Source organism: Barbus barbus (assembly GCF_936440315.1).
Source record: "Barbus barbus genome assembly, chromosome: 44".
Taxonomy (NCBI): domain Eukaryota; kingdom Metazoa; phylum Chordata; class Actinopteri; order Cypriniformes; family Cyprinidae; genus Barbus; species Barbus barbus.
The window spans coordinates 8358844-8381522 of record NC_136722.1 but is presented as its reverse complement, the minus strand read 5'-3'; the positions used below and the strand labels follow the sequence as shown (position 1 = coordinate 8381522).

Below are 22679 nucleotides of genomic sequence, written 5' to 3'. Positions count from 1 at the left end.
GGGTTAAGAATGTTTCAAGAATTGCACTTAAGAACATTCTTACGAACTTCGTGGAATTTATCTTAAGAATTTTCTTATTTCTTAAGAAAATGTTCGTGAATCCGGCCCCTGGTGTCTCCACTGATGTAAAGACTGCATTCAGTTTCTAATTGGCCTGTAGTGTTAAAATGTATATATGTTTCAGCTTTTCAAACTGACCTCTAAGTTGACAAAATCTTTCAAAAGATTCAAAGTAATAGGAAGCATAAAGGTCAACACAAAAGTATGTTGACTGGAGCCCTATTGTAATGTCAGTCAAAATGGGAATAAACATTTTTAACAAAAGAACAGTCATTCGGTACCTAATCACGCAAATAAAACAAAATTAACATTAAAGGAATAGTGTACCCAAAAATGAACATTTGCTCACCCTCAATCCAAGACGTGTTTGCTCCTTCATCAGAACAGATCTGGAGGAATTTAGCTTCACTCACTTACCAATTGACATGACTCCAGTTCTTCAGTAAACATCTTATGATGCTGTTTGTTTGTAAGAAACAATTCCATCATTAATTTTTTTTTATTATTCAAATGAGTCTACAGTTTATAAAATTGGTTTCCACGGTGAAAAGGTCGTCTTGTCTGAATCATAAAAGAAATATACACAGATCAAGCACCGTTTACAAATGAAGACGGGCTAAGGCCCTGTTTACACTAGTGCGTTTTCGTTTTAAAATGCATAACTTTTGCAACGGTTACACCTATCGTTTACACTATTCCGGCGTTTTCAAGGTTGAAAATGGAGACTTTTGAAAACGCTGCAGACCCTGTTTTAGTTTGAAAACTCCGGGGTTGCATTTCAGTGTAAACGGAGACTTTTGAAAACGATGGAGTGGCTGCCCACATTCGCACTGTGTATCCTTGACGACCGTGTAAACAATAACATCATGCATTGTTGTACCCATAGATATGTATAGGTAGATTTCTCATTCAATCGCTCCAAGCACGCAGATGCGTCCGCCATCTAAACAATAGGGAATCTACCTATACATATCTATGGTTGTACCTGCATGAATAGTCATGTGACATGCATTTTAGGTTGTGTAGTGTAGACAGAGATCGTTTCTGAAACGCAGCGGAAACGCCAGTGTAAACGGGGATCGTTTTCATTCTAAAACACCATTTTAAAACAAAAACGCACTAGTGTAAACGGGGCCTAAAACCATTCTAAACAAATATGTTGGAAGATTTTGATGTGAGAGGACAACGGGGGATGGATGTTATAACTGAAGGAAGCATTTTTATGGATTATGCACTTGTTTTTGGCCACAAGTGATGGTTTAAAGGTAAAATGCCTTGATGGACTTGTTTCTTACAAAAATGCTTTTCACTCCACAAGACATGAATTGATCGACTAGAGTTATTTGTATTAGTGGATTATTGTGATGTTTTTATCAGCCGTTTAAGATATTATTCTGATGACACCCATTAAATGCTGGGAGAATTCACATTAAATTGCTGAGCAAGTGATGTCATGCTAAATTTATCCTACATCTTGGGGGTGAGTACATTTTAATTTTGCGTGAACTATTCCTTTAACAAAAACATTTTCACTACAAACTTTTTAAAATAAAAATAAAAACTTTTTTGATGCCTATTTATGCATTACACATGGGGTTGTAATTAATTATAAAATTATATACAGACACATTTTTGTATAGGTTATATACTTGCTAAAGCTCCTAATAGATTAATGAGATTAATGTATGCATACAAACATAAAACAGAAATAATTCATTATTATTATTATAATGCACAGATATGTAGTTCTTTGAAACAATGTTTGAGTGTCGAGCTGTATTCTTACAGTAAAGAAGGGAGCAAAGCTATGACAAGACATTTCCTCCTAAGCAAATCGAACCCACAAAATATATGACGGTATTTGCAAAAACTTACTGTTACAGGTAACCAGCTGTAAATACTGAAAAATACAGAGAGGTGATGAATAACTAAGTAATTGTAGTGTGAATGTCCAAATAATATTTCTAATCCACTGTAAACCATACAACAAGTTGTAGCTGATACATCAGATCCAGTGGTGATAATCTTTGTTGACCTCTTCATGTGTGTCCTTGTGGGTTAAAATTCACTCATCTGATTCATACCTGAGGAGGGGACATAATACAACAAATTCATTAATATATTTAATTTAAATCAAAGGCAGTTCCTCACAACATTTCAGTGATAGTAATAATTAGTGTTGAAATCGATACTGAAATATCTGAACGGTACCAATATTAATTTCCCGAAGTATCGATACACCGATACTAGCCGAGCTGTCACTTTCACTTCTCTCCAAAGGCGCGTGGACAAGCACCACACGTGACCGCACTCATCTCCTTCGCTCTGGTTAAATAGCAAAAGTGAAGTGAATAGAAAGATGACTGCTCTGGTTGTTAAAGAACACAGCAGGAGCGCTATCTGTAGGGATCTATGATCTCCGCGATGTAAAGAACGCGCACGGAATCCAGTCATAAAAACGGAATTTACAGTTTAACGCGGAATGTCACGGAATTTGTCAAAGTTTGGATGAATTAATCAAAAGTAGGTCATTACACTTAAATCAAATCGCGATATGGACTAGTATCTGTAAACATTAAGCTGCAAAAGTAGATTTAAATATGAATCCTGCATGTTCTGCGCGTCTCTGTGTGAATGTGCTGCACGTGCGGTTGTGTTTACTAATGTGGCGCTCGCGGTGATTTCAGCGTCTGCCGTCTCAATGAGGACATAAATACATCAACAATATCTCCAGAACTGATCTGAAAGGCACTTTACGAACATTTTACCATTTAATTTGAGTAAAACTAGCATCATATCATACACACACAGAACTTTAGAAGTATTCACGGCAACCCGTCAAAATAAAAGTTTGGTTTAACTTAGCCTATTAAAGACCGTGTGCCAGAAATAGGCTATATTACTATTATTTAGTAGAATGTACATAATACTACTACTTACTACTACTGTTAATTTTTTTAAAGAAATAATCACAAAATATTTTAATTTTAATAGTAAATCCCCTTCATTTGCCAAAAATATAAATGTTTAATTTTCATTAATTCAAATATAAATTAATTAAAATTGTTTTATGTCTTCATCTGATATCCAGTAAAATTTAAATACACAACACAGAATTTCTGAGGTGGAAAACACATTTCATAAGGCTACTGTAAGAATAAATAAAAATTGTTTGTATGCATTCAAATAGCCTAATAGACATGCTAAAACACAGAATTTGGTAACAATAAAACATAAGGTGAGAAAAAAATAAAACATTTCATACGGCCCTAAACGTGTCATTTTTGTTACACTTTTAATAAATTAAATGTTAAATTGTATAATTTTCATGATTTTAATGAATTAGACATGCTTTTAGATTAATAGCATTTAATTTGACCATTAAAAAAAAAAAAAAGAGTCCAGAAAAATTCAAACGGGAAAAAACGGAAATAATACAGAAAAATTAAAATGGAAAAAATTGAATGTAGAAATTTTTTTTACGGAATTTGGGGAAAAATAAAACGGATTTCATAGGGCCCTATATCTGGAAATATTTTGGTTATGAAGCAAATGAGAATATCAACAAATAGAACTTTGGATTTTAATTAGTACATGTATTAGTAAACGTTAATTTCAATTAACATTTAACTAAGATTAATAAAATATTAATAAATAAATCAACAAATGCAGTACCTCAAGACATTTTTTTGTTCATGTAAAATATACCGCATGTTCTCGACTTGTTACATTTATAAATTACCCCCTTAATATTGTGGCAGTTTTTTTCTCCGTGGTATCGAAAATGGTATCGAGTATCGATATTTTTCAAGGTATCGTATCGAAGTTAGAAATTCCAGTATCGTGACAACACTAGTAATAATAGAGAAACTGTACCTTTGTAATCTCTTTCTCAGATCTTTAATCTGTTCATTCTTTTTAGTGAGAATCTCCTTCATGTTGCGGTAAGCAGCTGTCTGCTGAAATTTCTTCTCCAGTTCCTTAATGGATAAAATAAGCATAATATGATTAAACAAACACATCAACCTTCATCTATATATTTACAAACATATACGTTTGTAAACAATAAATATGAACAATAATAATTACTGTCATTAATAATTCTCGATTAATCAAGTAAATAAATTATTTGAAATAATGAATCGAATAGGTCTGTAAACGAGACTTCAACAGTGTTTTTATAGGTTAAAGTTGACTTTCATATGTGGAAATAAACTGAATATGTATCTGTTTTTTGCAATGTGATTTCATTGTGAACAATCAGAAATTGAGATTAGTGTCTGATAAGTGCTACAGTGCTGAATAAGTGTACCTTCTCAGCAAGAGAAAGTTGCTCCTGGACACGGAGCAGGTCATGTTTAGCAGATACTAGGCAGTCCTGCAGGTCTTTCTGAGAAGCAACGTTGGTATTCAGGGTCTCTTCAAAGTCAGCCTGCATCGCTGCAACTGTACCTTCCAGATTTGTTATCTCCTGAGCAAGTATTGCAGACTATATAAAAAAAAAAAACTTTAAATATTTTGTCATTATACTGTTGTGTACAATTTACAAAAAAAAAATTAATTACAGGCATATATCATACTGTACACTTTGTAATAAAATTAAAACAGCACATACCACAGAGTTTCCATGAAGCCAAACAGAAAGTTATATAAAAAAAACAACAATAGGTGAGGAAAAACAAGTTGTAAGTAAGTCATATTACCCACAGGCTAAAATTGCCAGTTTGGCTCAGTCAGTGATATACAGTATTTAAAGCCCAAAGTATACTCTGGCAGTCCGTGTTCCACATAATAATAATAATATTAATAATAATTTGTTACATTTATATAGCGCTTTTCTGGGTACTCAAAGCGCTTTACATGGAAGACTTTACATAACACAATTTTCATCATCAGAAGTGTCTGCGGACATCCGAACACATCGTCCACATGCAGCCCAATTGTGATGTCTGTGCAGACGATCTGTATACAACAGTGCAGACGCGTGGTGAATGTTGAGACCAAACAAGTCCACTAAGTGGTACTGTGTGTGTGTCGAACCTGTTCATCCACGGTTGAGTATACTTTAAAATCTGCGTGGACACAGCTACAGCTGTGCACAAGACAGAGCAGAACACGGAAAAAAAATTATACCTGGGCTTTTATACCTGTTGATCTCCTTGGCTCTTCTGAAGGTCTTTCAAGGCTCTCTCTGCTTTTGACTTGTCATCCAGAGCACTCATGGCCTACAATACAACAGTTATAAAGGCAACACACAAAATAATGTACAATAAAAGGGCCCCTAAATCTATTTAGACACTGTCAAAATTAAAAATGTCTTAATGTTATTGCATTAGATACAAAATATCAAATTTAAATTTCTTAAATTACTTTTATTTAAAGAAACGTAGCACAACTTTTAAAGTTTTTAAACGTAAGCACACTTTTAAAGCAAAATATTTAATATATATATATATATATATATGCTAGTTTTTAATACGTTTCAGGGACCACCACAGTATATATGAAGTTTACTAATTTAGTAAAGATATTCTGAGTTTTTACTATTTTTAGTTAAACATTATTATTATTATTATTATTATCATCATCATCACCATTTCTTCACCTGAGATTCCAACGTTCTGAGTCTAGCTTTCAGTTTGTCATTGTCCTCTTGTAGTCTGGAAATCTCCTAAAAAAGAAAGTTAAAAAAAGAACTTCTTTATATACAGAACCTGTGTACATATTTTATTTGTTCAAAATAAATAAATAAATAATAATAATACATTTAAAAATATATATATATATATATACATATATATACCTTCTGGAGTAGTTCAGACACACCTCCTTCATTCAGTGGTGCTAATTTTGGCTTACTAGACTCCTGATTTACCTAAAAGCAAATAAAATAGATGCTTAATGTAGTTCACCATGAACAGACATTGTACTGTCATATAGTACTGTCATTTTTATGAAAAACACAAAATAAAAATTTGAGTGTTGTGGTTTATTAGCTTTGAAGCCATTAATATTGCTCATCTGACGTACTCATAAAAAATTGCTAAATAAACTCAACTTAATGCATTTCATGGGGTCTTTAAATGCATAATCTTTATGTTGAACCCATGAATTTGTGACCATGACAAGATACTAGGGGTGTCCCCGACTAAGGATTTTCATAGTCGAATCGGAATTTTTGAATCTTGCCGATAGTCGAATCACAAGTTTGGGGGCGGGGGGCAAAATGCATTACCAAGAGTCAAGTCAGACTATTGACAGTCATAATTACTGACGTTAACACACAGGGAAAATGTGTAATGGATGCTTTGCAGATACAAAAATAATGTTTTATCGTTTGATTAAAAGATAGTTAACATTCCCCTGGTTTCACAGACAAGGCTTAAGCTTAGTCCCAGACTAAAATGTAAATCTGAGCTGTTTCAACTGAAAGAAACTTGCACTGACTGATCTTAAAATATATCAGTGCCTTTGTTTTGTCTCAAGATGGACACCAGTAATGTTTTTGTCTAAGTCACGTTTATAAAAATGACTTAAATGTCCTAATTGAACTATGGCCTAATCCTGGTTTAGTCTAAGCCCTGTCTGTGAAACCAGGCCATTAAACGTTAGCGAACCCCTAAGAATTCACAATATTTTTAACAATAGTGTTCTCATTATAACGTTATGTATATGACAGTTATTATTGTTCTGCATTTCTGTTTTGAGCTGCGAACACTAAAGATGACCAGTAGAATGAAGCATTTGATAGCAGGTTTTTAATCAATGGGATTTAACTTATCATTTATCTCATATAGAATACGCTTTGTTATTTATACAACATAACGTTAATATTACAACTTGGCTATCTGCACAAAATGCTGAATGCAGAAGTGAACGTGTCTGCGCGGCTCTGAATTCAACGTGCAAAAACACGGCAACTAAACTCTAAAATTTCACAGCGTTTTATTAGTGTTCTCATTATAATGTTATGTATATGATAGTCCCAGTCATACTTATTAATACTCTGCATTGTTGTGTACTGCTCGCACTGCCGAGATGTACTACAATGAAGCACTTTACCCCAACTCAACCAAATGAGATATACAAGATAAATAATACTATACGTGATATATATAAACCGACTGAAATGTTTTGAAATCACTTGTACCCTATCTGATCGAAAAAATCCAGTTTTTCACTCTGGCTGTGTCAATTTGAGTCTTGTTAAAGATTTAAATCCCTGCCGCCAAGATCCTCCTCTGTCAGTCACGGAATATGGAAAGTGAAACTTAAATCTATAGGGGTGGTTAGATTTATTCGCGCACGTTAAAATATTTATCTAAAGCTTATTTCTTTTCAGATTCTTATTTACAACATTATTTAAATAGGCTGTATATCAACTTATTGGGAGAAAACAGGTAGTTCTATGCGAAAGAAGACATTTGAGCACCCCCATATAGCCAAAATGGCATGATCATAACACCCCACGAATATTCGACTGTGAGATTGGGAGTCAGGCTCCTCCTATCGAAACATCGAATCGTCGACTATTCGGGGTCACCCCTACAAGATACTAAGGGAATTTTAAGGGAAGTTTTGTTTTGAACATTTTATTTGCTATCATTCTAAGATTAGCATGAAAAGCTATAATTATGAACATCACATCACATGACCAGTGTTGGGGGTAAGGCATTACAAGTAATGCAAGTTACGTAATCAGATTACTTTTATTAAACTATACTTTTTCAAATAAGTAACAGAGTTACTTTGTTTCCCATGTCTTAACTGACTGCTCTCATATTGCCATGTTGAGAGAAATCAGGAGTAAGTGCAGAGGCATTGTGCGTGCTCGGTGAACATGATGCTTACTGTAGTTCTAGACTAAATATGAACATGTATTTACAGAATGACATATTCAGTATTCCTCAAAATGAATAAAACAGTCAAATGCAAACTCAGAATATTATAGAAACCTGCAATAATTAAATGTTAAATAAGACAAAGATCATTTATATATTTAATCTCATTTTATTAACCAAAGTCTTTGCTACTGACCTTCAATGATCCACTTCAACCATTCTAAGCAAAAATGACACATTTGTGTTTATTATTATTTATTATGACACATTTTTGTTATTGCTGAATAGTGTTGAACTTTCTTCTCCTGTGTAATATTCTTCATGCAATTTGTTTGAGCTGTACAGACATGAATTTACATTTCTTTCAGCTTGGGGCATATTCATTTAACTTTTGTTGTGAAAAGAGCTTTTACATTTGTCAAAATCAAACAAGCAAGTCCTTCCCAGATTTAAAAAGTAACTCAAAAGTAACATAGGGCATTACTTTCCATAAAATGTAACTACGTTACACAATTAGTTACTTTTGCGGCAATAATGCAATTTTGTAAAGCATTACTTTTAAAAGTAACTTTCCCCAACACTGGCCATGACAGTCTAGAAGGACAAAAGATGTATTTCACACATTAACCTGCAAAATGAGTGAATTCTGTGCAGGCTGCAGATGTCATATATAATATGCTACAAAAATAACTGACTACACCTATCAGAGACTAATGTGTCATGTCAAGACCTGCAATGAGCTCACCTTGTTGTTGGCTTTGAAATCAGTCTTCTCAAACTCAGCTACTTGCTCCAGTAATTCTCTAATAGGATAAGAAGGAAAAAAAATTAAAATTAAAACAGGGAATGAGAGACATTTAAGGATTCATTATGAATATGGCACAACAGATGATTGAAGATCATCTAATTAGAGATAACCTAATAATAATTACTTATAATTGACTTTTAAGGAGTCAAACCATAAGGCTACACACTTCTCCTATCTTATAGTATATATATATATACATATATATATATATATATATAAGGAAGGAGAAGTGTGTATGATCTGTATATTTACATGTATACGTATATATGTATAGCATTTAGATATTTAGCAGAATATCCAAGCTGCCCTTTTCCATACATTCAATCCAAGTGAATGGGAACAGGGACTTTCAAGCTTCAGAAATGTAAAAAAAAAAAAACTGTCATTGATATCGCTGAAGTAGTCAATATAACTATTACTAGTCCATTTAAGTCTTCCACTCCAGTTAAAACAAAAATAAAAATATGAAGGAACGAATACATGTCCTTCAAAATGACCTCAACATGAGAAAATGTGTATTTTTTAATTATGTGGGGAAAAGTGTAAGACTATTCTAAATGCAGAAAAAAAGTTTATACATATCTCAAAGCTACAGAAAATGACAAAGTCAGTTGCACCTGCTCAGACTCTCGGTTGTAGGTGGAGTCAAAGAAAGGAAAGAGAGTAAGAGCATCTGAAAGCTCTAAAAAACACATACATGTCAGTTACACGGTTCTAAAAGGAAAAATAAAGCCCCTCCTTCTCCTTGTGAAAACAGTTTGTGGTAGGCAAACATTTAGCTGTGTGCACAGTCTGTGAAGATTGCGGTGTGTACACATAGGACGTGCAAATATGGGTGTTTTCCCTCTGTGTGAGGCCCATCCCTGATGTATCAAGGAGGGAGGATCATGCACAAACACACACAGCTGTTTACGTATTTAAAAGAGATAAAACACACTTGAACACGAACATACTGCACAAGAAACATATTACAGAATACAGTTTTTAAGTGTGTAAATGCTACTTAGTTCTCTCAGATCTGTGTCTGTAATTTTTACTGTAGTCCATTTGACTTTTTACAAGTCTTCAAAAGTTATATGTTTTATGATTTGTGTGAGGATAAAAGTGAAGGTTGAGGAAAAACATGGTTTCAATACAGATGAAGGTAATGATGACAGACTTCATGTTTAGGTGAACTGTCCCTTTAAGCTGTGGTTCTCAACATTTTTGACTTGACCCCAAAATTTTGCCGAGGCACACTAGTGGAATTAGATTGGTCTCAATAATAATTCACACAAAAGATAAGACACATGCACACACATGCACCTCCAAATTCACATGAAAAGTTCAACCACCAATTGCGGTACAACCTAGGAAAATAACAGAAATAGAGGAGGAGATGGGAGGTGTAGGGAAGCCGGAAGAATTGACACTAAGACGGTGCAATGAGTGCTGCTTATATAGGTTTGTAATGATGATTGACAGGACTGACTGATTAGGCTCCTCCCAAACATACATTTGGAACTTCATACATTTTTATAAATTTATTATATAGATTAGATGTCCTAGGCCAGGGGTATTCAACTAAAATGGCTTGAGGTCCAGTAATGAACCCTCCTCACCAGCCGAGGTCCGGACAATTCTAAAAAACAATTGATGGTTTTTGCCAGGCCAGGGTATATGCAAGATATTTAAGCTTAATTTCAAGACTTTTAAAGACCTTTTTTAAGACCTGCACAAAAATAAAATAAATAAATAAAATAAAATTACTGTAAAAAGCATGATTTACAGTTCAGATGCAGGCTTTCACAAAAAACATAAACTATTATATTAATTAAATAACATATATAAATATATTTTACTGCCTTAATTGTTTACATTTTACAACACATTATCTTCTTGTTGATCCACCAGTTCACATTTACAACTCTGCATGTTTGCTGCTTAAAATCATGCGTTGTTTTCACATTGGTCTTTGACAACAGCAGACGTACAGGCTGATTGAAAATGGAAAATCATCCTCTTCCTGATTTTCTCTTCCCAGAAACGTGGCTTTCATCCTCGGTCCCGGACACTGCTGTAATGCCGAGTGATAACTTCTCTGTCTTTCGGACGGACAGAACAGCACAGGCCGGTAAATCCAGGGGTGGAGGAGTATGTTTCATGATCAACAAGAAATGGTGTGATCCCAGGAATATCTCCATTCTGTCATGTTCCTGCTCGCCTCATCTGGAACATCTTTCCATTATTTGCCGCCCATTTTATCTGCCCCGGGAGTTTTCATCGATCATTGTTACTGCTGTGTACATTCCACCACAGGCGGACACCGGCTTGGCTTTGTCTAAACTTCACGATGTGCTCAGCGGCTACATCAACAAACATCCTGACGCTGCCTTTATCATCGCGGGGGACTTTAACAAAGCCAACCTCAAGTAGGTCATGCCGAACTTTCACCAACATGTATCCTGTCCAACTAGAGGACCAAACACACTGGATCATTGCTACACTCAGTTCAAGGATGCCTACAAAGCCCGCTCACTACCGGCTTTTGGCAAATCGGACCATGCCACAATTTTTCTAACACCGGGATACAAACAAAGGCTCGTTCAGGAACCTCCGGTGCAGAGAGTAGTGACGCGCTGGTCCTCCCACTCAGAGACTATGCTGCAGGCGGCGCTTGATGACGTCGACTGGGACATGTTCCATGGACCATCTGTGACCTCGGAAACAAATCCTCCGCGGAGGTGAGAGCAGATCCGTTGCTGGCCGACGAGTTAAACATCTTCTACAGCCGCTTCGATGGCAACGGCGGCGGCACGTCAGAAAGCAGCAGGCAGAGCAGCGATGATCCTGTAATCACCGTATCGGAGGATGAGGTTCGGAAGGCGTTAAAGATAGTGAACGTCAGGAAAGCAGCCGGTCCTGATGGGATAACCGGCCGTGTTCTGAGGTCCTGCGCCGATCAGCTCGCTGGTTTGTTCACTTCCATTTTTAATGAGTCCCTTGCTACCTCCGTGGTTCCCACTCCATTAAAAAAATCCATTATTATCCCTGTGCCAAAGAACAATAAACCCTCTTGCCTGAATGACTATCGCCCAGTTGCCCTCACATCTATAGTCATGAAGGTTTTTGAGAGACTTGTAAAGAGCCACATCTGCTCCTCCATCCCTGATACTTTGGGCCCTCTTCAGTTTGCCTATCGCCCAAATAGATCCACGGACGATGCCATTTCTCACGTTCTCCACTCTTCCCTCACACACTTGGACAGCAACAATGGGAATTATGTAAGGCTGCTATTCATTGACTATAGCTCAGCTTTCAACACTATAGTCCCCATCAAGCTGGCATCTAAACTCACAGACCTCGGCCTAAACTCCTCACTCTGTGACTGGATTCAAGACTTCCTCACCGGCAGACCTCAAGTGGTGAAAGTTGGCCAGTTCACCTCAAACGCCATCACTCTGAACATAGGAGCCCCACAGGGCTGTGTCCTGAGTCCCCTGCTCTACTCTCTCTACACGCATGACTGCGTGTCCTCTCACAGCTCCACAGCCATTGTCAAATTCGCTGATGATACTGTGGTTCTGGGCCTCATCTCCAACAACGATGAGACCGCATACTTGGATGAGGTAGAGAGACTCACATCATGGTGCCAGGACAACTGTCTCTCTCTGAATGTGGGGAAAACTAAAGAGCTGATCATGGACTTTAGGAAGAGACAGCAGCAGCCCTACTCTCCTCTCAGGATCAGTGGGACCCCTGTGGAGAGGGTGAGTAGCTTCAAGTACCTCGGTGTAAACATCTCCGAGAACCTGACTTGGACTACACACATCCAAACACAGGTTAAGAAAGCCAGGCAAAGACTGTACCATCTGCGACAGCTGAGGAAATTCAGGGTCTCACCAGCAATCCTGAAAACTTTCTATTCAGGGACCATAGAAAGTGTATTGACTCAGTGCATCTCAGTGTGGTATGGAAACAGCTCCAATCAGGACTGCAAAGCACTACAGAGAGTTGTGCGCTTAGCTGAGCGCATCTCAGGGTCTGCTCTCCCCTCTCTGCAGGACATCTACCTCAAACGCTGCAAAAATAGAGCTGTTAAAATCATCAAGGACTCTAATCACCCTGGTAACCATCTATTAACTTTGCTTCCATCTGGTAAGCGCTTCCGTAGCCTGATGGCAGAAACTGAGAGACTTAGGAGGAGCTTCTTCCCCCAGGCCATCAGGCTCCTAAACTCTAACTCTGTGTCATAATATCACTTGACTCCATGTAATATCACCATATCAATAAGCTATTCATAATTTTTCTCCATGTAAATATCATATATCAATAAGCTATTCATAATTTTTCTCTACCTCATATTGCTGCTATTCAAATACCCTGTACAACTTTTTGCACATTATTTTTTGCACATTCCTCTTATTACTATTTGTCAACAACATACTGACCTGCACATTTATATTTATATTTTTTTATCTTATCTTATTTTATCTTATCTTTTATTTTATTTTATGTTTGTACTTCTTCTTAATATTTGTATTCTTTATAATTGCACTGTCCTTGGAGCGGACCTGACCTACATTTCACTGCTGGTTATACTCTGTATAATTGTGTATGTGACAAATAAAACTCTTGAATCTTGAATCTCTTCCAGCGGAACGGCAGTACACAAGCCCAAGAGACAGACTCCACAAAGCAGCGCAGCAGCTGAATCTGAAACGTGCAGCGCTCATATTTATTGAATGAATAGCCTTTTTAAGTTTAATCGCAATTCTTGTCTCTCAGTCCCCACATTTAAGACCTTCTGAAATCATAATTAAGGCTTTCTTGTACCATTTAAGACTTTTTAAGTACCCGTCAACTTTCCTAATTTTTGAAAATGCCATAATTTTTCACTCACTGAGAGTTTCATCTGTCTGCGCACATGCAGCGCACCGCTCTTTGCTCTCATCACTGCACGCACGACTGCACCCAAATGGCTCTAGAGCTGACCTTGATGTGCTTAATATAAATTTTATTTATTAAATTCGCGTTTGGTATTTATTTATTCATTTCATTATTTCAAAAGCCTTCACGAATTCGGAATTCTGAAAATCTTAACCTTCTGTTTTGGCTGTAGACTGGTCTGTATGGGACGGCTTTTGGGTCCGGATCAGGACCGCGGTCCGCCTGTTAGTGACCTATGTCCTAGGCTGATGTTACATGGTATTCTCAAATGTCTTCATCATCAACAAAGTGATGAGCTTGCTTTGAGTGAATGTATGACTTTCAGTTGACCTTTCAGCATCAGGCCCGACCAGAGTGGTGGAAAGTATGTGGGTTTGACAGTGGAGTGGGGGCATGGGTCACATTTACTGACAGATCCTGCCTCGCAGATTTGATCTCTTGAGAGAAATAAAGCATTCTGCCTTCAATTCTAAGTCCTTCCAAAAGTATTCAAATTCAGTCCAGTGATTAGCACAATGAGTTATGAATATAAACAATTACTACACTACAACTTTGTTATAGGTCAGTTTATGATGTGCAGGTTTTTGCAGTGACTGCATGGTAGCAACTGTTGGAATGATTTATTAATCAGTACCCCAACGGTGTGCATTCGTTGTTATCAGACTAGCACTAGATGTCTTTGTGAAGACGTAGGTTACTGAAGTGCCTCAATATTCCACCTCTCATCTTCTGTCCTTCTGTTTCTCTCCTCCACCAGTAACAGTCCAGTTCTTGTTCATCAGTATGTAGTTTCCAAGCTGAATCTCTTCAATGAACTTCCTCCATTCCTGGTTCATGCCACAAAAAAATAAGCTACACCTTGAGGTTCAACAAACTTCTACTAGCCAAAAGCCAGTCTACAGTGGCACCTAGAAACCTTTACAACCCAATAGACCAAGTATGTTCTACCATCATTCCACCATTCATGCTTATAAAATCCAGTCAAAATTATATTTCTGAGCTTTTCACAATTTGTAGATATTCCACATTAGTATGCATTTTGAGTTTTGCCTAAATACTTATATCAATAAAGTCTACTACTGGCAGATTCTTTTCAAAAACGTTCTATGTCTGAAAGCTGAACCCACCCCTTGAAATAGGTATGCAATTCACAAAAAATAATAAATCGAAATAAAGTCTTTTTGACTTAGCTATGCAAGTGTCTTATACCACAGCCTTTTACACAATAAAATACATTCAACTCAAATAAAATGTATGTTTTTAATTTGCAAGTAGCCATTTAATGGGGTATTTTTACATTACACTTAAACTAAAAAGACTACCTACTAAATAAACAATTATATACAAAATATAAGACTATTTTTATGATGTAAGAAGCAACAGTTTGTTTGTTAATAGTTTAACCCCATGCCAGCAACCATCATATTCATGGAAAGAAAAGAAAAAAGAAAAAGAAAAAAATGATAGATATAGACTATATATATATATATAGGTTTTTAAAAATAAGTAAGCGTTATTTAGTTTAATTTAGTTTAATTTGTTTAATTATTTAGTAGTAATTTAGCATGTAAGAGTTATTTAGCATGTTATGCTCCTGTTTATTTGTATTACAAGATGGTTTGTTTCTTGCATTAAAGTTACTATGAAACAGAAATAATCACCAAATCTTCTCTTCCGTATTGTGACGGATATCCAATTGTAATGGATTATTGGAAAAAAAAATGAAGAATGCAAGCTTGCAGGGGTAGGGTTTAAGCAAACTAAATAACTGGAGAAGTCTCACATACGTCACCAGATAGAAGTCTGTCATTTTCACTGTAAGGTCCAGTACTGACATTATAATGAAGCTTTATAAGGTCAATTAGGGCTGGGCGATATTGCCTGAAAAAAAAATCCCAGATTTTTTCACAAAAAATCCGATTTACGATTTAAATCGATTTTTTTCCCCCCTACTTAAAATCAATCTGCAGATGACAAAGAAATTGTTCAAAACAAGTTCTAACTTTATGGAGTGTCTATTTACACTAAGTGCAAATAGCCTGCCTTGATGGCAAAGATGGTAAGGCGTAGGCCTATGCTTTTTGACGCGATAGACCCGAGTTAGAGCCCGCCTTATAACAAACATTTTTTCTCCCTTTTCAAATCTCATATCGCATCTGAAAGGCATTTATTTTCAATAAAAATGAAGGAAATAATCAAAAAGTTGAAAATAAAAGTATCGGGTAGGGTTAGGGTAGGTAGGGAGGGCTTTATTGTCCCAATAAGGTGGCATCCATTTAATAATTTGAACTAAGTAAAATGTATTTATATAGCACCTTTCACAGACAAGGAGTCACAAAGTGCTTTACAACACTATCAGTAAAACAAATATTCAGTATTCAGAAGGGCACAGGAAAAAAATAACGATTGCTAACGGTTGCCTGTTACATTACCAGTGTTTTCCACAGACTTGGACTTTATTTGTGGCTGCATATATGCAAATTAATTATCTGCCAGCAGGAGGCGCTTTTAGAGCAGGAGAAATAGCGGTTTCCCCGGTAACGCTGTACACAAATGAGCTCTACTCACAAACGCTGCTTTATCAGACATTATACAAGATGAAAGAAAATGACATCCAAAATTTTCTGAAGACAGTCTGTTTCCTTCAGAAATGCAGTGATATAAAGACACCCGCACCGTAATTCGATTCTGAAACGTGCAACGCTTGCTTATTCAACGAAGTCAAAGCTTTTTGAAAAAAAATAAAAATCTATTTGTGGCGGTCAGTTTTGATATTGTGGCAGGCTGCCACAAATAAATCAATGTATGGGAAACACTGCATTACAGAACATAAAATTTCACTTAGCCTACCACATAGAGTAAGGAGAGATGACCCAGGACGATGATGAATGATTTGCAGACCATGAGCACCATGACAAACATCTAATCTTGTAAAATGTGTGGTAAGTAGGCTACTGCTGCTCCATAGTAAAAACAGAGTACGTGCGATCGCCAATCTCGAAAGTGAAACTAAAAAGCCATTGTGCATTCAAAAGCAGTTTCAATGCCATGCATAATAGCGGCTCCCTGATGCCTGCAACTATGATTACCTAATGATATAACTGCGAGAGAAAGTATCGATATTTATCTCCTATCTCATATTTATTGGAGTTCTGTAGTACACATCTTTTTTTCTTTTTTCTTTTAGAAAAAACAATTTTCATTCAAACAAGTCGACATAAACTACACATTCGAGTTAATCGATAAAATCGATTTATCGCCCAGCCCTAAGGTCAATTAAAAAAATTTATTTAATTAAATAGCGTATGCACAAATTAATTGTTCACTATAACATTTAGATGCACTTAGAAAACAGATATGGTGATTTTTGTTTTTATGCTGAATTTAAAGCATTTGAGTTTTCATTGTTCTTGATGTAAACATACTTTAAATCTTTAACTCTTAACCATTTAACCTCTTCCATCTCCTCACCTGTTTTCCAGCTCAGAAATGTCTGTTTGCAATCTTAGGTAGAATTTCTCTGCCTGGGAAAAGAGTTGTCGCAGGAGCAGCACATTAGTGTGAGCTGTGTTTATGAGTTCCATCTCCACTTCTCCACGCACCAGCACCTGCAGCCCGTCCAGCATGTCAGATACCTCATCCACCGTATATGTCTCCTCCATGAGCCTTTAATATGGATGTAGAGGGGGAGGGGGGGGGGGGGGGGGGTCCGAAAGGAACATTTGAAAACAGTAGCTAAAAGAGAATTACTGCTAATACATAAGTGACATAGGCTGCAGTCCCTCACCTACTGTCCTTCAAGTCTTGGAAGCAGGAGTCGATTGTCTTTAGTCTCAGTGCCCGTTTAGAGCGGGCAAAGCGCATGTAGTTTATCACCTCATTCTGATGATGCTCATTAAACCCAAAATCTGCCTGTAGGTAAAGGCAAAGAAAGACAAATTTTGAAGCAAAAAATATACTACAGAGAAACAGCGCCTCCTTCTGGTTACATGACACTTTAACACCTACTGTACTGATAACTATAAGAATTTCATTGTAAAGTTCACATTACAACTTTGAAGCTGACTTTCATGTCTGGTTTAAAGATGTTCAAAAAAGTTTAATGTATACAATGTTAAATAACCTTACATCAGACACTCAAATGGCAAGTTCATGTGATAGAAATTATGTGAATTTTCCAATTCATGTAGTCATTTTAAGCACAGAAAATAGTTAGTTATTATTTATTATATGGTTATAGTTGTTATTATTATTATTATTATTATTATTGTTAGGCTACATTAATTAGGTCAACCAGAACCGGGAACACTTCCCATAACACCCAATGTACTTGTTACATCGTAAGAAGAATGGCATCTACGCTAATATTAGTCTGTTTCGTTCTTATTCCGAGGTCACCGTAGCCACCCAATCCAGTCTGTATCCAGATCAGATGGTCACTGCAGTCACCCGGATCCAGTCCGTATCCAGATCAGATGGTGGATCAGCACTTAGAGATGACCTCTACAGCCCTGAACGTCAGCGGAGATCAGGACACCTAGATGAGCCCCAGAGACAGATCTCCAGTGAAGACCTCGTCACCTAGACGGCCATCGGGACACGACCTCGGGAACCAGATGAGTCCTTTACACAATATAACTTTGCTGCAGTTGGAATTGAACTGCTGGTTTGTCTGGCCAGAGGAGAACTGGGCTGAGCCTGGTTTCCCCCGACTGAGCCTGGTTTCACCCAAGGTTTTTTTCTCCATTCTGTCACCGATGGAATTTTGGTTCCTTGCCTCTGGCTTGCTTAGCTGGGAAAACGTATTTCCAGCGATATCGTCGACATGATTGCACAGACACTATTTAAACTGAACTGAGCTGGATGATAACATCACTGAATTCAATAATGAAATGCCTTTAACTGAAAATTGAGTGTTTAATCTTGTCATTTTACATTATTGACACACTATTTTCCTATTTTAATGTTGGAAAGTTGCTTTGACACAATCTGTATTGTTAAAAGCGCTATATAAATAAAGGTGACTTGACTATTATTATTAGTTATTGTCTATATGGCGTATCTTATTCATGCAGTGCTTAATTAAAACGAAAAACAAATCTGTTTAATTATATCAGTAATGATAGTATAGGGGAGTGATTACTGTTTGATCTGCAAAAAAATTATGATGATGTTATAATTATGATGATTAAATTATAATGATTTGATATTGCTTGTGGCAATTTTTAATGAATCAACCAATGAATCAACAGGTACAATATAACAGAACGTCAAAAAATTTAACATACAACAAAGAACAATGGTGATAATAACAATAACAACAATAGAATATCAAGTAAACAAGTGAATAAATAGATAAATAATGGTATTGATGGCCTAATAACTTTACAATCAGACGTTATCTTATAGATCTAGCTAACTTAGTTTTCCCTTAACGTCCCCTCTTTAAATAGCTTATTTTAGAGATCAGATCAGTTTATTGCTAAGAAATTAAATGTAGTTGAATAGACTGGTAAAATATAGCCACACGCATGATTTGTTCTCTAATTTTCCTCCAGCTAATGTTAGCTGGCTAGCTAAGCTACTTACCATTACTGCAGGGTGAAGCAGAAGAGTTTTAACGTGGCAAGAAAAACAATAAACGTCACCAGAATTAAATATAGAGCGTTAACATAAGGTTCGAATATCAAAAAGTACTGTCATGAAAATAGACTGGGAATGATGTGAAGGACTGTAAGATTTGCAATGAACGTTAGCGAGAAGCGAGAAGAGCCTTGTTGTGCTTCTGGGTCGCGTTTGGAAACAGAACAACGTCACTCCGTTACTAACGAAACTAGAGCGAGAGCGCATGCCCAGTAGTTTTTGTTGTATGCCTTCTAGCCTTAACCAAGGGGACTTGTTCGTTCATTTTTCTTCTTCTTCTTCTTTCGTTTTTTATTTTATTTATTTATTTTTTGGCGCTTTGCATAATTTTTTGTGCATATCGCCAGAGGCGTCATGCCCATTCAAACTAAGGGGGCACGTGCCCCCTCAGATTTTTGAGCCAAGTGGATTGATACAGTCACACTGGACTGGCGTGATTAGATCGTTCAGTGCGTCAAATCATCAGTTGCTAAATTCTAATCTGAGTTCGCTGGCCGGCGCTGAGCCAGAGACAGACGCGTTTTTACAGTACTGCATTATAAGCAATCACACACGATTCTGTTGAGCTTATGAATGCAATGGCCAATCAGAGACTTTCAGATGAGTACTCGCTGACACGCGGTGTCTTGTTCAGGGCGCACGCTCGCTGAGTGAATTCTCTGGTGAATTTTCTTATCAGAAACAACAAAGTGCAGAAGTGCCTACGATTAATTTCACAATGCAAACAGCTTCAGTGATTATAATGGGAGTTTTTGAGACTGAAGTCTTGATAATGAAATGATAATGTTCTTTGATAATATAAGTTTCCTTTGCTGTGTTCTGTACAATGAAAGTGATATAATTAGTAATTCACAACGTTTTATTAAATTCATGTACAAAGACAGATAAAATATTTTAAGGCATGACACCCATGTGATACTTAAGTAAAAAGTCGGATTTTATACTTAGTTAATGGGTCATTCTACAGAAATGTCCACTTTTGGTATGGCAAGATGTCTTAAAATATATTTTCATAAATGACCCTAATAGAACATTAGGCTAATTTGCCCATCGCCCGTTATAGATTAACTAACATGATATATAAAGGTGCAAAATTACTGGGAATATTTTGAATAGCCTAAAAAAAGAAAAATTAAGTGAAACATAAGCCTACTGCTGTCATCCCCCACCTGTGCCCCCTCAAAAATAATAAGTGCATGACACCCCTGTATATATATATATATGTGTGTGTGTGTGTGTACAGTACACAATTATTTACATATAAACGATTATGTGAATTACAGTAATTTCTTAAGAATAATTATATACTGTATGTACAGTGAGGAAGATATTGGCAAAATTTCAACTGTAGTAAGTCAATCTGGGGGGTATTCCAGAAAGCAGGTTATGTGACATACCCGGGTAAGTTTAAGGGTAAGTTAGTGGATAACCTCAACTTTCGGTTCCAAAAACGGAGGTAAATTTCTGGGTATGTGTGTAACCATAGGAACTTACTCTCTGAAGATAACCTGCTCGGTAGCAGGTTATGTTCCAGGGTTAGTTTGTTTCAGAAGGTTACTGAGCATGGCGTGCCCTTTTGATGACGATCCTGTGGACTTGGAGGCACAAATTATACGAGGTTTTTTTAACCGGGAGAGAGTTATAAGACGGCGAATTGATGTATTTTCATTTCCTAATGATTATTTGAAAGAGCGTTATCGATTTTCAAAAGATTTCGTTAATTTATTTAACACATCTCTTGAGACCACATAGGCCTATTGCAAATGTCACAAACCGCGGGTCTGCGCTTAGAACAGAGAACATTCTGTGCATATCACTTCGGTTTTTCGCGTCAAGGCATTTTTTGTACAATGTGTACAAAAAAAAAATTTTGTACATTACTTTTTCCCACTAACTATAGGTAATATGTGAGGCAACCCACATCATTACTAATGTGGAGGCAAAATGGCCAGGATCTGTGCATGATGCCAGAATTTTCCGCGAGTCATCATTATGTCAGTCATTTCAGGAGGGTATGTTTTGCTGTATACAATTTTTTTTTTTTTTTTTTTTACTATATTTGTATTGTACACTTGAATCATTACAGGACAGTACAATGGTTACTTGCTGGGGGACAGAGGATACCCTTGTCTGCCCTATTTAATGACACCCTACCCTGAACCTGATCCCGGACCACAGACCCGCTTTAACCTGGCTCACAGCCAAACACGGGCCAAGGTGGAGATGACCATAGGGATCCTGAAGTCTAGGTTTCAGTGTCTGCATGGGCTCCGGGTCAGTCCAGAGAGGGCATACGACATCATAGTGGCTTGTGTTGTGCTTCACAACATTGCCACTATGAGAGGAGAGAGCCACCCTCCTTGGATTGAGGAAGATGGCCCAGAGGAACCCCAACAGGGTTTTGCACACAACAGAGATGGAAGACTATTGCGAGACAGAATTTGTCAAAATTACTTTTATTAAAATGTTTGCACTGGTCTGCTCTGCAGTTCATTTCTTGATTTGCTGCAAAACAATGAAAGTAAAAATGAAATAAAATGTTTTTTTTTATTTTTTTTTATTACAATGCTTTATATACACAACACTTTTAACATGCAACAGATTAATCAGAAGTTCTCACCTTAAGGCGATGCTCCAGTAATTCAATTTCAAGTTTTGCTTTTTTAATTTGAAGCTGTATAAGGTCCATCTCCATGTCACTTTTTCTTATTTGTTTTTGAAGATGGACCTTATACAGCTCCTTTGCTGGCAACTAGGAAGGCAAAAAAAGTTAAATAAATTAGATTCTGTCAGACAATAAAAGTAAAATATGGACAACTGCACTCAAATTCTTACTCCGGTTAGATTGTGCGTTGAGGTTGAAGGACCTTCATCTGTGGGCAAATCCCCAGGTATGTACTGTGAAAGGACAATGACAGTTTGTTACTCTAATGTAAAAAGGGGGCATGCATTATAATGGTGTGCATCATACCTCAGTGGATCTACCAGCATTGTCCACTTCTGTCACAGCAGATGTGGTCTCTTCACCGTCATCTTCATCCTTCAGTGGAAATATGCAAGTATACATTATCTGGCAAAAATAAACATAAAAAAATATCTAAAAGCAACTAAAGGTACCTGACAACAAAACACTTACAGCTGTGACAGACTGTGTTCTTTCTGTAGGGTCCAATAATACAATCCCTCTGTCAGTATCTATAAGAAAATACAACCCATAAAATTCTCAATATTATCAAAGAGAAACCAATAATGCAGGAAAAAATATCAAAGCACTATAACTAAGACCACAGTAGCCTATACATCATATGTAGTTAAATAAAGTAAGCCTGCATAAAAACGTTAAGCATGTTCAAAAAGCCTTTATAAGTGACAGAGAGTAATTTAATAAGTCATAATGA

The 22679-nt window shown here is 36.6% G+C and overlaps 1 protein-coding gene across 1 annotated transcript; it reads right to left on the bottom strand.

Moving 5' to 3' along the window:
- Nucleotides 1–953: 953 nt before the first annotated feature.
- Nucleotides 954–19473, bottom strand: LOC306863586 (leucine zipper transcription factor-like protein 1). Its single transcript, XM_079407009.1, has 10 exons — nt 19228–19473; nt 17426–17550; nt 17110–17304; nt 8647–8704; nt 5864–5935; nt 5666–5731; nt 5208–5285; nt 4373–4549; nt 3937–4040; nt 954–2144 (listed from the first exon to the last, which is right to left on the bottom strand). The coding sequence occupies exons 1-10, from the start codon at nt 19228–19230 to the stop codon at nt 2126–2128; spliced, it is 897 nt and encodes a 298-aa protein (XP_079263135.1). The 5' UTR covers nt 19231–19473; the 3' UTR covers nt 954–2125.
- Nucleotides 19474–22679: the final 3206 nt, after the last annotated feature.

Coding starts and splice junctions, on each gene's coding strand:
- LOC306863586 (XM_079407009.1), bottom strand. Junction 4,550..5,207: donor AGAGCCAAGGAGATCAACAG/GTATAAAAGCCC, acceptor TTTTTTATATAG/TCTGCAATACTTGCTCAGGA. Junction 4,041..4,372: donor AACTTTCTCTTGCTGAGAAG/GTACACTTATTC, acceptor TTATCCATTAAG/GAACTGGAGAAGAAATTTCA.